Source organism: Pangasianodon hypophthalmus, chromosome 27 (genome assembly GCF_027358585.1).
Source record: "Pangasianodon hypophthalmus isolate fPanHyp1 chromosome 27, fPanHyp1.pri, whole genome shotgun sequence".
NCBI lineage: Eukaryota > Metazoa > Chordata > Actinopteri > Siluriformes > Pangasiidae > Pangasianodon > Pangasianodon hypophthalmus.
Genome location: NC_069736.1, coordinates 11844672 through 11860753, shown reverse-complemented (window position 1 = coordinate 11860753; position 16082 = coordinate 11844672). Strand labels below are relative to the sequence as shown.

General features: G+C 38.2%; 1 protein-coding gene across 6 annotated transcripts in view; it reads right to left on the bottom strand.

Moving 5' to 3' along the window:
* Positions 1-11669, bottom strand: part of fcho2 (FCH and mu domain containing endocytic adaptor 2) — a 116771-nt gene extending 105102 nt beyond the window's left edge. For 3 of the 6 annotated variants that reach the window (XM_053230513.1, XM_053230514.1, XM_053230512.1), the window contains exons 1-2: positions 11414-11668; positions 10666-11265 (exon numbers count right to left, since the gene is read on the bottom strand). In XM_053230513.1, the coding sequence (XP_053086488.1) occupies positions 10666-10785 (120 nt within the window). In that variant the 5' untranslated portion in view covers positions 10786-11265; positions 11414-11668. Of the gene's footprint in view, positions 1-10665; positions 11266-11413 lie in introns of all 6 variants that reach the window. The other 3 variants (XM_026921978.3, XM_026921979.3, XM_053230511.1) reach the window with 2 other exon arrangements.
* Between the last annotated feature and the right edge of the window lie 4413 nt (positions 11670-16082).

The window sequence follows — 16082 nt, the reverse complement described above, 5'->3', positions numbered from 1 at the left end:
CTATGCATTACATTTTTATATATATATATATATATATATATATATATATATATATATATATATATATATATATAAAATAAAAAAAAAACTAGAGTCACATCACTATAATATTTGAGATTTGTCAGCCCTTTAGACCAAATTCTGAGATCATGGTGCAACCACCTCTGGGTGAGTTGATAGGGAATGACCCTATAGAAATGTACCGTTATGTTTTTGAACCATTTTCTGAACATTAATGCAGAAATCTACCACCCAGCTGAGTTTTCACGATTGATTGCATTTTCCAACTGCATAGCTGAAAATATTATGCCTTCCTCTATTCTCCTTAAACCTGAAATGGTGGAAATGCTCATTTTACTGTCTTTTTTTAGGCTAGTGGTTCTGGATGAGTAAATGATTTATCACAACACTTTAATATATAAAATAGTGAGCAGGGAAAAATCAATATCTTGATTTTCAATGCCTTGTTTCCTAGTCTAGCAGTAATATTGTCTCAAATACATGTCAAGTTTAAACAATAAAATTTTAAACAATGAAGTGCAAACAGTTAAATTTTTCTTTATCAGATGAAGTACCTTCTGTTTTCCATAGGCTGGAGATGATGGGGATTAGCCCCTCATCACTAGTCTGTTAAAAATATTATATATAATAGCTCACAACACAAACTGAGGAAAATGGTTTTCAAAAAACAGCAGTTTAGCCCTATTCATTTTTATAAATCAAGAGCCTGAGCTGAAAGGAGTTCTTGAATTCAAGGCATGGCAGAGCATACTACTTCCAGGTTCTGCTCACCGCATTCAGGAGAATAACTACAGCTAGAAAAAAAACTATAGTGAAAAATAAAAGGAAGGAAACAGCTTTAAGAGATCAGAAAACAAGGTCATGTCAGCAGTTTTGCAAGAAGTTATGTATTAAGGCAAATCTGTTGGTTGCGTTTGTAGTTTTTCACTACAGGGATACAAACAGAATCTTATTTACAGCCTACCAGTAAACTACTACCTAGCCTCTTGAAATTATATAGTTTAAGGCATGATTTTTGGTGTTCTCTTACTTGTGTGGGGTTTGTGATAGACCAGCAGAAACACACATTTTGACAGTATGGGGATGAAATATTCCCATGCCCCAGCTGGTAACAAGTTTTCACTTGCAACATTTTTGTAAAATACACTAGAAACAGAACATTTCTTTTATTTCTCATTTCTGATGTTAAACAAGAGATAGAGTTCAAAACCGTGTTTTTGTTACACTTTTCATTAATTCAGGGGAGCTGCTCTTTAAACTGTGACACTGACAGAGATACAAGTGATCTAAGTCCTCACTAACTTACCCAAAACATGCAGTATATGGGACTAATTTATGGGACTAATTCATGGGAGCTAGGAGAGAACCACGACCAAACACCAAGAGCCACAACCAACCACATGCCTTAGGTATTTACTAGTACTACAACTCTGAGACCAGACAACAATAAAAGGCAGGGAGTTGAATATTAAACAAAATTTCAAGAAGTGCATGCTAACTTAATATTTGCATTTTTTTTCTCTTTTATTTCTTGCCATAACATTGATCCAATGCTCCAGCTTCAGCAGGAAACATCTGCTCTAGTCACACAATTACAGTGTACACTATATAACGTTAGTTAATCATGTTATTGCATAAATATGTAGGTTAACTACAGCACTTCTCTGAAATTAAATATCATGCAATTAATTTCTTTGTTAACAAACATTCACTCAAAGAGTTTATTTTAGCTACAGCACCAACAATTGATTCAAAATATAAACATCAAGGAAAAACTGATCATTTTGATATTCTCACAGTAAAAGGCACCAACAACACACAAAGAGTGACACTCATCTGGATATGACACACAGAGGTCAAAGAGTCAAAAGGAAATGTCTTGCAGCATGATGCATGTCTCTGTGGGGAACAGGAAAATGAGGTTTCTCTAACAATTGTTTGTTGTGGTATGTACATGGCTTGTCTCAAGTCAGAGGTACATGTCTTATTACCCTTCCTATTGCATAATTAGCGCTATAAACGTGACTATGTGATTAGATCTTTCTAAAAAATATATAACAAAGTAGATAAAAATAAAGAACAGTTTTAAACAAATTTAAATTTTACTGAACAAAATGATCCAACATTAAATTCTTTGATTGTATGGAATTACAGATGCAAAGAGTAGACTAAATCAAGATCCGAAACGCTGGCAACGTATGCTCCGAAACAAACCTGGAAAATGACAATTTTAGAAACGTTAAGCCTAATTCCAGCTTCAGTATCGGATGGAAACTTTATATTTATATCTCCACCACCTAGTATGTTTTATGTAGTATGTAGGCATGTCTGTTTGTCTGTCCATCTATCCATCCAAGATTCTCTTTAGAGTGATATCTCAAGAACAAATGGTTGAATGCTTGTAGGATTTATATGGAATTATCACTGTAACCAGCAGATGAATAAATTTTGGAATAGATCCAAACAGGGTCAAGCTCACAGCAATATCAAATGTCTGAAATAGTTTTCTTCAACAGCTTCCTTTCCATTTGAAGTGAATTTCAGGCATATAAATTACTAACAAGAAGGACTAGACTTGTTGCCGATTATTTTACAATCTATATACTCGGGCCACAGACCATATGCATAAAATTTTGTACATACACTCTGTGGCTGGGGTAATTTACGCCCTGGAAAAACAACAAAAATTGGCAAAATAAGCTTTTACTCAGTCATAATAAGCCATTATTTGCCAATTATATAGGCATCTTATGAAGGATCTGCTGCACTGCCTTCCATAAAATGCCAGTCTTTTTTCAGCTGTTTTCTGGAAGTGAAGTACCTCTTTACTGATCAGAAAACAGAAAAGATGTTGTGGAAGCTTTCTTTAAAATGAATGCCACTTGGTTTGACATGTTTTCTAATCCAGTAAAATTCATCAATTTGTAAGTGTGGCTTACATGTCCAAATACTTTTGGGGCCAATGTATGTGTGTGTATATACACTATATGGGCAAAGATCTGTGTACACATGACCATCACACACATACAGTATGTGGGCCTTTCCCAAACTGCTTTGAAGCACACAATTAGCTAGAAAGTATGTGTATGCTATAGCATTAAGAATGACTCTTTACTGGAACTAAGGGGCCTAGCCCAAACCTCAGCCATAAAATAAATACATATACATACACCCACACATACATATACATACACACATAGATAGATAGATAATCAATCAGAAACGTGCTGGAATGATTCAGTTTACCAGAGAAATGAGTTTAATTCGGATCATATGTTAATAACTTTTGCTGCAAAAAAACACTGAAATTTTGGGGTAATGTTTTTTTTTGCATAGTCATTTAACATTTAAATAAACATAAATAAAATAGTCAGTAGGCCTATGAATGCAACAAACAGCAGACAACAAGAAAACTTTCTGCTAACGATAAATATAACTTTATGTCATGGCTGCTAACAAAATTTTATTTATCTTTGTTTTAACTACACTGAAATATATTTAAAGAAGCACCCGAACGTTACTTCACAATGTATATCTCAAATGTATGATTTTCTGCTTCTTTGAAGTTGGACCAGGATCCTAGGTCTCCATGGCCAACATTTTCCTCACTGTCTCGATTAGGCTTATCAGAATTGCCCGCTTTGAGCAAGACACTTTTAAGGGTCGACTGTTTCACCATTGTCTGTTCAACCACACAACTGTACGGAAAATATTTATCGGTAGCATTTGCTGACATTTAGCATTACTTAGCCAAGATGTCTACTTTCCTAGCACTCTAATTTTCTCAGAGAAAAATGGATATTAAAGAGAATTAGGAACAATTTTTGGATCATAAGCAGATCTTTTTTCTCCACATTTTGACCTTTCCATCACTTTGGTAGAGGTTAATCTTGGTTCCAGAACTTTTGTGGCTCATCTCTGTATTTCTTTGCAAATTCCAGTCTGACCTTCCGGTTCTTACTGCTGATGAGTGGTTTGCATCTTGTGGTATGGCCGCTATATTTTTGCTCTTGAAGTCTTCTTCAAATTGTGGATTGTGATACCATCACCCCTACCCTGTGGAGGTTTCTGACATCATCACTGATGGAGGTCTCTGACATCATCACAGCTCTCACAATGTTTGTGATAGAGCTTTCTGGTCTTCATGTTGGTTTACCCTTTTTAACAGGAAATGCAGTCTTCAGAGGTGAAAACGAGGCCACAAACCAAGAGTGTACATTCAGGGTTATTAATTGTTTAAACAATCAATCTAACATGGCACAACTGGGCAACAAGGAACCCCTAAGGCAAGGCAAGGATTAGTGTCAGTTCCAATATTTTTGATCACTTGAAAAATGGGTGGGCTCAAACAAAAGAAGCCATGTTCTGAGTCGTTTAACACATCTAGATATACATGTTAGAAAATGAAAGCTGAAATTTTTATCTATCATTTTTTATTCATCTTTTGATCTCAAACTCAAGGGTCTTTAGTGTATAGCAAAAACAAGAGAATTGGCCTTGCCATTCCAATACTTTCAGAGGGGACTATGTATCATCTGGATATTGACAGAGTTATTGTTACTTCAGCTTTCTACAACAGTATATTGGAGGTGAAATTAAATTATGAATATTTATATTTACATCCAAGTCACGGGGGAACAGTGTAGGAATTACATCACTTTTTATATGTGGTCTATGGCGATCTAAAAATTATAAATGGTCATTTTTTTAAATACTTGGATACAAATAATTTGCAGTCTACCTGAAATCTAGAACCTACAAACATCACCAGATGCTGAGTTTCTTCCCTGGTGATGCTCTGTAAGGCCTTTTACTGCAGCTGTCTTCAGTTCCTGCTTGTTCTTGGGGAATTTTGCCATAAGCTTTGCCTTAAGCATGTGAAACAGACAAGCAAGCAAGACCTAAATTTGGATTTAGGTCAGGTGATTGACTTCAGTTGCTTTTTGAAGTATGCTTTGGGTCATTGTCCATCTGCAGAGTGAAATGTTGCCCAAAGAGTTTAGAAACATTTAGCTAAATTTGAGCAGATAATATAGCCCTATGCATTTCAGAATTCATCACATTATCAATAAAAACAAGGCAACCAGTTCAATTTGCAGACGTAAGTGCCCATGCAATAAGATGGGGTGGTGTTATTCAGATCATGAGCAGTTCCTTCCCTTCTCCATTCTTTTCTTTTCCCATCATTCTGTTAAAAGGTGACCTTTGTCCTATCTGTCCATAGGACATTGTTTCAAAGCTGTACAAGCTTTTTTTTTTTTTTTTAGATGTTTATTGGCAAACATTAATCTGGTCTTCTTGTTTTTGAGGTGTTTACATCTTGTAATAAACTCTCTATTTTAACTCTGGTGAAGGCTTCTCTTGATTGCTGACTTTGACACAGATATACCTACCTCCTGGAGCATGTTCTTGATCTGGCCAACAGTTTTGAAGGAGTTTTTGTCACCAGGGAAAGAATTCTTCTGTGAGCACTGTTGTTTTCTGTGGTCTTTTTTAATCTTTTAGTGTTCCTGAGCTCACCAATGTGTTCTTTCTTCTTAACAATGTACCAAATAGTTGATTTGGCCACACCTAAAGTTTCTCTCTGATGGGGTCATTTTCATTTTTGAGCCTAATGATAGCTTGCTTCACTGCTCTTCACAGCTCTTTGGACTTCATATTAAGAGTTAACAGCAACAGAATCCAAATAGAAATGCCACACTTGAAATCAACCCTAGATCTTTAAATTGCTTACTTTTAAGTGAAATAATGAGGGAATAAAACACACCTGGCCATGGAACAGCTGAGGAGCTAATGGGATGGGGGCAAGGGGAAAACCACATATAAAAAGTGCTGTACTTCACACACAGGATACATATGTCCTGGATATATTCCAGTGTGTGTGTGTGTGTGTGTGTGTGTGTGTGTGTGTGTGTGTGTGTGTGTGTGTGTGTATATATATATATATATATATATATATATATATATATATATACACACATACATACATACACACACACACACATAGTCCCAGTCAAAAGTTTGGACACACCTTCTCCTTCAGTGCTTTTTCTTTATTTTTATTATTTTCAACATTGCACATTAATACTGAAGAGATCCAAACTACGAAAGAACACCTATGGAATTATGTAGTAAACAAAAAAGTGTTAAACAACCCAGAATATGTTTTATATTTTAAATTGTCCAAAGTAGCTACATTTAGCTTTGATGACAGCCTGGCACACTCATGGCATTCTCTCATCAGATTCATGAGGTAGTCACCTGGAATGGTTTTCAATTCACAGGTGTGCCTTGTCAAGAATTAATTTGTGACATTTCTTACCTTCTTAATGTGCTTTAGACCATCAGTTGTCTAAAGGAAGCAGAGGAAAGGTGGGTACAGAGTCAATAGCACTATTAGTGCTACTACAACTACTGTACAAATCCATATTATGGCAGGAAATACTCAGTTAAGTAAATAAAAAAACAATCCATCATTACTTTAAGAAATGAAGGTCAGTCAATCTGAAAAATCTCAAGAACTTTGAATGTATCCCCAAGTGCAGTCGCCAAAACCATCAAACGCTATGATGAAACTGGCTATCATGAGAACAGCCCCAGGAAAGGAAGACCAAGAGCTACCTCTGCTGTAGAGGATAAGTTTATTAGAATTACCAGCATCAGAAACCACCAAATTACAGCACCTCTGATTACAGCCTACATAAATGCTTCTAGGCGTTCAAGTGGCAGACATATTTCAACATCCGCTGTTCAGAGGAGACTGCGTGAGTCAGGCCTTCATGGTCGAATTGCGGCAAAGAAACCATTACTTCACAAGAACAAGAAGAAGAGACTTGCTTTGGCCAAGAAACACAAGGAATGGACATTTAGATCAGTGGAAAACTGTCCTTTGGTCTGATGAATCCAAATTTGAGATTTTTGACATAATCAAATTTGAGGGCACACTTAACCAGCATGGCTACCACAGCATTTTGCAGAGACATGCTATCCCATCTGGTTTGCACTTAGTGGGGCCATCATTTGTTTTCCAACAGGGTAATGACCCCAAATACACCTCTAGGTTATGTAAGTGCTATTTGTCCAAGAAGAAGAGTGATGGACTGCTGCATCAGATGACCTGGCCTCCACAATCACCCAATCTAAATCCAGTTGAGATGGTTTGGGATGAGTTGGACCGGAGAGTGAAGGAAAAGCTGCCAACAAGTACTCAACACCTCTGGGAACTCCTTCAAGATTGTTGGAAAACCATTTCAGGTGACTACCTTATGAGGCTGACTGAGAGAATACCAAGAGTGTGCAAAGCTGTCATCAAAGCAAAAGGTGGCTACTTTGAAGAATCGAAAATATAAAACATATTCTGGGTTATTTAACACGTTTTTGTTTACTACATAATTCCATACGTGTTCTTTCATAGTTTGGATGTCTTCAGTATTAATATACAATGTTGAAAACAATAAAAATAAAGAAAAACCATTGAATAAGAAGGTGTGTCTATTACGATTACATTAAAAGCACCTGACTAATATTGTGTAGGCCCCCCTTGTGCTGCCAAAACAGCCCTGAACTGCCAAGGCATGGACTCTACAAAACCTCTGAAGGTGTGCTGTGGTATCTGACACCAAGACGTTAGCAGCAGATCCTTTAAGTCCTGTAAGTTGCGAGGTGGGGCCTCCATAGATCAGACTTGTTTGTCCAGCATGTCCCACAGATGCTCAATCGGATTGAGATCTGGGGAATCTGGAGGCCAAGGCAACACCTAGAATTCTTTGTCATGTTCCTCAAACCATTCCTGAGCAATTTTTGCAGTGTGACAAGGCGCATTATCCTGCTGAAAGAGGCCAATGCCATTAGGAAATACCGTTGCCATGAAGAGGTGTACTTGGTCTGCGCTCTGCGTTCCAACCGGTCTGCGGCTACGCAGCCTTGGGTGCCCATAACTCTGTTGTGAGTTCACTGGTTGTACTTCCTTGGACCACTTTTGGTAGGTACTAACCACTGTTTCCCAGGAACACCCCAAAAGGCTTTGCATTTTGGAGATGCTCTGACCCAGTCATCTAGCCATCACAATTTGGCCCTTGTCAGAGTCACTCAGATCCTTAAGCTTGCCCATTTTTCCTGCTTCCAACACATCAACATTGAGAACTGACTGTTCACTTGCTGCCTAATATATCACACCCTTTGACAGATGCCATTGTAATGAGATACACGTATATATATTTATATAATTTTGGTCATTTTGCCTCTGTATACCACCACAGTGGATCTGAAATGAAGCAGTCAAGATGTGATTGATGTGTAGAGTTTCAGCTTTAATTCTAGGGGTTTAACAAAAATATTGCATTAACCTTCTATGGAATTACAGCCATTTTTTACATAGTCCCTCCATGTTCACAGGCTTGAAAGGTAATTGTACAATTGACTGATAAGCAGTTTCATGGCCAGGTGTGGCCAGGTGTGGCCTGTTGTTATTTCCTGATAAATTAAAGAGATAAAAGGTCTGGAGTTGGTTCCAAGTGTTGAATTTGTATTTGGTAGCTGCTCATGGGAACCCTCAATATGCAGTCCAAAGAGGGGTCAATGCAACTGACGGAGGCCATCATTAGGATGAAAAAAACAAAACGGACCTATCAGAGAGATAGCAGAAACTTTAGGAGTGGCCAAATTAATAATTTGGTACATTCTTAAAAAGAAGGAATGCACTGGCAAGCTCACCAACACCAAAAGGCCTGAAAGACCACGGAAAACAACTAAAGTGGATGAATGCAGAATTCTTTCCGTATTGAAGAAAAAACCCCTTACACCATCGAGCTGTGTCAAGAACCCTCAGGAGGAGGCAGGCGTATCACTTTCAAAATCTACATTTAAGAGACACCTTCATGAATGTAAATACAGAGTGTTTACCTCAAGATGCAAACCACTGATAACACTCAAGAACAGAAAGGCCAGATTACACTTTGCTTAAAAAAAAAAAACTGACTAGTTCTAATGTAAGATTAACCTGTACCAGAATGATGAAAAGTATGGAGAAGGAAAGGAGGGGCTCATGTTCAAAAGCATACCACATCATCTGTTAACATGTGGAAGCAGTTAAATTGGCATGGGCAGGTATGGCTGCCAACAGAACTGGGTCACAGTTGTTCATTGATGATGTAACTGGTAACAGACGTAGCAGGATGAATTCTGAAGTGTATTGTGCTATATTTTCAGATCAGATTCAGTCAAATGCTTCAAAACCAACAGGACAGCGCTTCACAGTACAGATGGATAATGACCCCAAACATACCGTGAAAGCAACCCAAGGGCTTCTTAAGGCAAAGAAATTAAATGTGCTTAAATGTCGGATGCCCTCAACCCGATTGAGAAAAAACTGACGGCAGAAAGCCCCACAAACAAGCAGCAACTGAAGGCAGCTCCAATAAAGACCTGGCAAAGCATCTCCAGGAAGGAAACTCAGCATTTGGTGATGTCCATGGGTTCCAGACTTCAGGCAGTCATTGACTGCAAAGGATTTGCATCCAAGTATAAAAAAATAATCCTAATATTTATGATTATGTTAGTTTCCCCAATTACTTTTGAGCCTGTGAAAAAGGAGGGAAAATGTCTGTAATTCCTAAATGGTTAATGCAATATTTTTGTTAAACCCCTTGAATTAAAGCTAAAAGTGTATACTTCAATCACATCTTGATTGCTTCGTTTCAGATCCATTGTGGTGGTGTACAGAGGCAAAATGACAGAAATTGTGTCACTGTCCAAATACTTATGGACCTGACTGTGTGTGTATGTGTGTGTATATATATATATATATATATATATATATATATATATATATATATATATATATATATATATATATATACACACACACACACACACACACACACACACACACATACATATATACACACACAGTTCATAACACTCATAGGAAGACATTGCTACTCCCTCAGAAGGGAGTGACTTTTACTGAACCTTAAGCTAGCAGTGGGTCCTTGCACAACAGTTACATTTATATATGGCAGATGTGTATGAGAGAGACAGAGATGGGAAATTTAAAGGATCAAAATGAATGCATGCTGTGGGAACTTGTAAGAGTGTGTCCTGCATTGCAAGCATACAGCTGATCATAACCGCTGCAGTCCTACGGAGTCCTTCAGGACAAAGAGCTTATTGAAACTGCTACATCCTCTGAGTGTTCGTCTCACCCCGTCTCTTTGTCTTTTGACTGTTTTTAATCATTTAATGCTAGTGTTAACAACAGATTTAACTAATACTGCAGCAATCAAGGAATGCAGAAAGTGGAAACAGCTCATCTTTGAAAAACAGGACATACAGACACACAGCTACATGTTATAGACTCCGATCTGTGAAAGTGTGCTGCTTTTGCCTGTTTTGAAACTTTTGCATCTCAGTTCCTCAAAAGCATTAACGTCTGTGTGTTGACGAACACATTAACGAACACAAAGTGAAACATTTGTGATTTGACAACACAAAACAGCTAAATCAAAAAAGGGGGGGGCCCAACTGACCGGAATCATAGATAAAAGTAGCTGAGACCCGAAGTAGCTGATTTTCAGTAAGAAGAAGAAATGTGAGATATACGTTGACAATAACATTAGCACTTTTTCTGGAAAACAGGGCACTCACAAAAATTTCTCCAGGGAGCACATTGAATATGCTGCCGTTGCAGTTCGCTGCGACGTTTTTTTTTTTTTTTGCAAACCTTTTCACTTGCGATGTCAAGACGCGAGGCACCTCCATTATCATTTTCTATGTTTATATCTACCGTGGCGTCTGGCATTAATCTAACTCTCAGCCTTATGTTAGACACATGTCTGGCTAAGGATCCATGGACTACACTAAAATGTTTTACTTTCCAAAACTGTAGCTGGAAAATCAAGGTAACCATCACACGGTTAGGAATTCATTCCATATGAATATTCTATGAAATACCTGGCCTTTCACTTTAATTTAATTACAGAAGAAATCAGAAAAAAAAGAAAACCAGTGTGACTAACAGCAACGAGATCCAATGAGCTTCTTGATTTAACCATTAACGTCATACATCATTCAACGTTAGCCAATGTGCTTGCAGAAAGGTGGATTCTAGTTGGTTGGTCATGTTTGTCCGAGTTCACCGAGGCCCAATCCCTGGTGTCGCGAGACGACATTTGCCGACCAAAGTAACATGGTGAACGGGGCATCGGTTCTCACGTTTCCCTTGCCCATGTTTTACCGGTAAGCTTTCTACACCGAGGAAAACAATACAAAAAATAGGCCAAACATTAAAGCTTTCTGAAGCGATTTATAGAATGTTAAGGACTTGAACTGAACAAGTGACATTCAGTACGGTCAGTGGAAACAGAACCGCAGATTATAACAAAAACATACCTACCCAGAAATTTTCCAGGAAATACGGCGTTATCATATTTGTTTCCTTTCTCCTGTGAGGTCGTTCTTCTTCTTCTTTTTAAAATTAAATTCGCTGTCAATTAAAGCACTTAAATCCACCACGCGCCCCTGATTTTGTATCGTTTGGAGCTCTTTTTAGTTCTCCCTCTTCTGTTTCTTTCCTTCCTTCGGTCTGAAAACTCCACTTCCTCCTCCCGAGTTCACTTGTCTCCTATAGTCTCTAGCTGTAGTTTGGTGTAGTCCATTCTTAAAAGAAGGTCAGCGCCTCCAGCGGTGGCCTATAAAAACGCTACAGTTATTCTCGAACGTAACATATTAACTGTGACAATGACTTACACTGATGCATCGAAAGTAAAAATACTATTAAATATAGTAAAATAATATACTACAAAATATTGCTAAATACTTTTAGCTAGGTTCGAGATGGGTCGTGTTTTACTGTTCTTTAGTAAAAACAAATTGGATGCATTGTTTCAGTGTGAATTTAATTTTGGACTAATTTTAAAACCTGGATCATTAAAACTTAAAAGTGTAATTCCTTATGTTTTTTAATATATTATATGTTCTAAAGCACTCAAATGTTATTAAAAACATTGTGGTACTTAAGGATCTGTCATTAAATATGCATTTACCAATGCTAGATTCAAGAAATATATATCCATAACTACAATATTATTACAACTGAAAGCTACAAAAGTCCTGTTTTCTGCTGTATCACTACTGTGTGGGTGTGTCATGTCATATTATGATTGATAGCAGTGTCTCCCAGACAGTGGTGTGTTCTGACAGCAGTGCAATGAAGAGTGTAAGAAAGACAGAGTGGCAGTTTTACAGAGCTTTTGTTGGTTTATATCTTACATATTTAAAGCGGTGCTGTACCTGCATTTTATGTGCATGTCACTGCTACTTTGCACCTTCTAAGTACTTTTAAGAGTTTATATTGGACATTTGCTGCATATTCGGATGTCTTTCTTCTATTTCACTAGAACTAAATGTTCAAAAATCATTTTAAAACATGTATGTTCTCACTTATGATACTTTTATGTAGACAGTCTGAAGATCATCTGAGCCAAATTTGGTAAAGCTTGAATGAAATTTGTGGGCAGTGAAAAATTCTAGAGGTTTAAAAAAATTTTAAAAAGCCTCAAAATGGCAGGAAAAACAGTGTGGTGGAAATTTACCTGTAAAAAGAGAAAACTTGAATATGCTCAAGCAAATATTTTATTCAATCAGCAATTTCTCACAAGCCCAGGTAGCCACTCTTACTCTACCGTACCATACCATACCTCATTTTTTCATTTTCATCAAGATTAATGAGCTTAATCTTTTCTTCAATAGATTTGATGTGAAGCCTCAAATGCACCCCCCTACAGCTTCACTACACATTCACCAGTCCATCCCCCTCATGTAGTGGCCACTATGCCAGATTCCTCTGGAACCATCACCATCTCAGAGGATGAAGTAAGAAGGGAATTGAGCAGGCTTAGCCCCACAAAGGCTGCGGGCCCTGATGGAATCAGCCCAAGAATACTGAAAGCCTGTGCCTCTCAACTTTGTGGTGTGCTAGAATACATCTGGAGAGGGTCCCGGTGCTATGGAAAACATCTTGCTTAGTGCCAGTACCAAAAGTAGCATGGCCCTGTGTCCCCAATGACTACAGGCCAGTAGCGCTGACCTCTCGCCTAATGAAAGCTCTTGATCCTCAGATCCATTCGGCCCCTTGTCAAACCCTTCCTTGATCCGTTACAGTTTGCCTACCAGCCTCAACTTGGAGTGGATGATGCCATCATCCACCTGCTCCATCGAACCTATACTCACCTAGAGAAACTGGGGAGCTCTGTGAGGTTTATGTTTTTTGACTTCTCTAGTGCCTTTAACACCATCAGGCCCACCCTACTGGAGGAAAAGTTGAAGAACATGCAGGTGTATAGTCCTCTGGTCTCTTGGATTATGGACTACCTCACTGGCTGCCCCCAGTACATCCGCATACAGAACTGTGTGTCCGACACTGTGATCTGCAGCACCGGTGCTCCTCAAGGGACAGTAGTTTCTCCCCTCTTTACCGTGTATACATCTGATTTTAGTTAGAACTCTGGATCCTGCCACCTTGAGAAGTTCTCTGATGACTCTGTGGTTGTTGGATGTATTCAGGGTGGTGACACCTCAGAATATCAGACGGTAGTGGACAACTTTGTTACCTGGTGTGAGCTCAATCACCTACAGCTGAATATCAGGAAAGTTGAGATTGTTGCAGATTACAAATACCTGGGAGTCCATATAGACAACAAACTGGACTGGACATCAAACTCAACAGCACTTTCAAGAAAGGCCAGGGCAGGCTGTATTTTCTGAGGAGGCTCAGGTCTTTCAATGTCTGCAACACCATGCTGCAGATGTTCTATGAGTCTGTGGTGTCTAGTGTCATTTTCTATGCAGTGGTCTGTTAAGAAGTAGCATGAAGGTGGCAGACAGAAATAAACTGGACAAACTAATCAGGAGGGCTGGCTCTGTACTTGGCATGGAGCTGGACCCTGTTCACGTTGTGGCTGAGAGAAGGAGGTTGTCAAAATTCCAGTCAATCCTGGACAACCCTTCTCACCCACTACACAGTGTGCTGGTCGACCAGAGGAGCACTTTCAGCCAGAGACTGATCACTGCCAAGTGTTCCACTGAGCGCTTCAGAAGATCCTTTATCCCTGTGGCCATCAAGCTGTACAACTCCTCTCTATAAGTGCTGGGACTTTCATGTGTAATGCATATGCAGTACATGTTCAATTCATGTGCAATAAGGGACTTTCATGTGCAATACAAATTTATTATTACTGCCTAATACTAAGATTAGTGTGCAATACATACTTTATAACTACTGTACTTAATTACCGTTACCACACTGGACTCATCATACTCAACATTTGTCAACATCTTCACTGGTACAATTCTACATCATTATTTGTATGTTTACTTATTCATTTTTAATTTATTGATTAACTTTTTTATTTTTGTGTGTATATATATATATATATATATATATATATATATATATATATATACTGTATAGGTATATATTTATTTTATTTTCTTCTTTATTTCTTTCTTTCCTTCTTTCTTTATTGAGAGCACTTGTAACATGGCAGTTTCCCCCGGGATTAATAAAGTTCTTTGAATCTTGAATCTTGAATGTTTTAACATAACACCCCATGTCTTTTCTTTACATTGTCTTGTTCCAGATTACATAACATACTCTTCATCATCTTAGTCTTTCTCACCGTATCCCATAATAGTTTTTTCCTTACAGAATGTCAACTTCAACTTGTTGCATTCTTCCTTCTTTTCTAGTGCAGCTTGACCTCACTCATATCCTTAAGACTTGGAGACAGGAACTGCTCTACAAATCTACATGCACATAATAATAATAATAATAATAATAATAATAATAATAATAATGTTTTTTTTACATAGTGCCTTTCCACAGCTAGGAGAAGAACAAACAAAAGATATAAAGATATAAATATTTCACGTGTTGTGAAAAGAGCCAAAGTATTGAAGAAATAGATGTGTTTCTTTTGTGACTTGAAAGTTGAGGTAGAGGTAACATTTCGGAGGTTCTGGAGGAGTGAATTCCAAAGTTGTGGAGCCATGACGGCACATGATCTACCAAGCATGGTGGAGAAACGGAAACATGATACAGTGAGTAGGCCTGAATCAGAGGACCTGAGAGTCCTGGGATGTCCTGAAGGAGCTCAGATAGATAAGGGGGGGCAAGGCTATGGAGGGCTTTAAAGGTCAGAAGAAGGATTTTGCATTGAATCCTAGAAACTACAGGAAGCCAGTGCAGACTATGTAATATGGGTGTAATGTGAGTGGACCTAGAGGAGCAGGTGAGGACTGTAGCTGCTGAATTTTGAATATATTGTAATCTGGTTATGGCCTTTAATGGTAGTCCAATAAAAAGGGGATTGCAATAGTTAAGACAGGATGTGATAAATCCATGAACAAGAGTTTCTGCCTCTTTCAGACTGAGAATGTGACAAAGGCGAGCTATGTTGTGAAGGTGATAAAGGGTAGTTGTATGGCTGCTAATGGAACTGGGTTAATGGTGTTGATTGATGATGAATTGATTGATTGATGAATTGTGAAGTGTATAGAGCAATATTTCTGTTCAGGTTTTGATTCAAAATTGATAGGACAGAACTTCACAGTACAGATGGATAATGATCCAAAACATACTATGAAAACAACCCAAGGGCTTCTTAAGGCAAAGAAATTAATTGTTCTTAAATGTCAACCCAATTGAGCATGCTTTTCACTTACTGAAGACAAAACTGAAAGGCAAAAAGGACAAATTACCTGCAAGGTAAATGTAACAAACTTCAAAAGCAGGTAAGGAGGAGGTGGGAACCAAATGAACTCCAATGTAAAGTTTAATAATAAACAGAAATCAAACATAACAAGAACCACAAACATAGCACAGACATAAAACATGCGTGCATCTCTCTCTCCCTCAAGCATTTCCAGCCGCTCCTTTATCACTCTCTCCCACTGATTAGACAACTCAGTGCCAGGCATGCATCCTCACAGCCTGGCCCCTCCCTCCTCCTCGTCACATTCCTCGTCACACTCCTCCGCGGCCAGATTCAGGCCTCCGGCCTGAC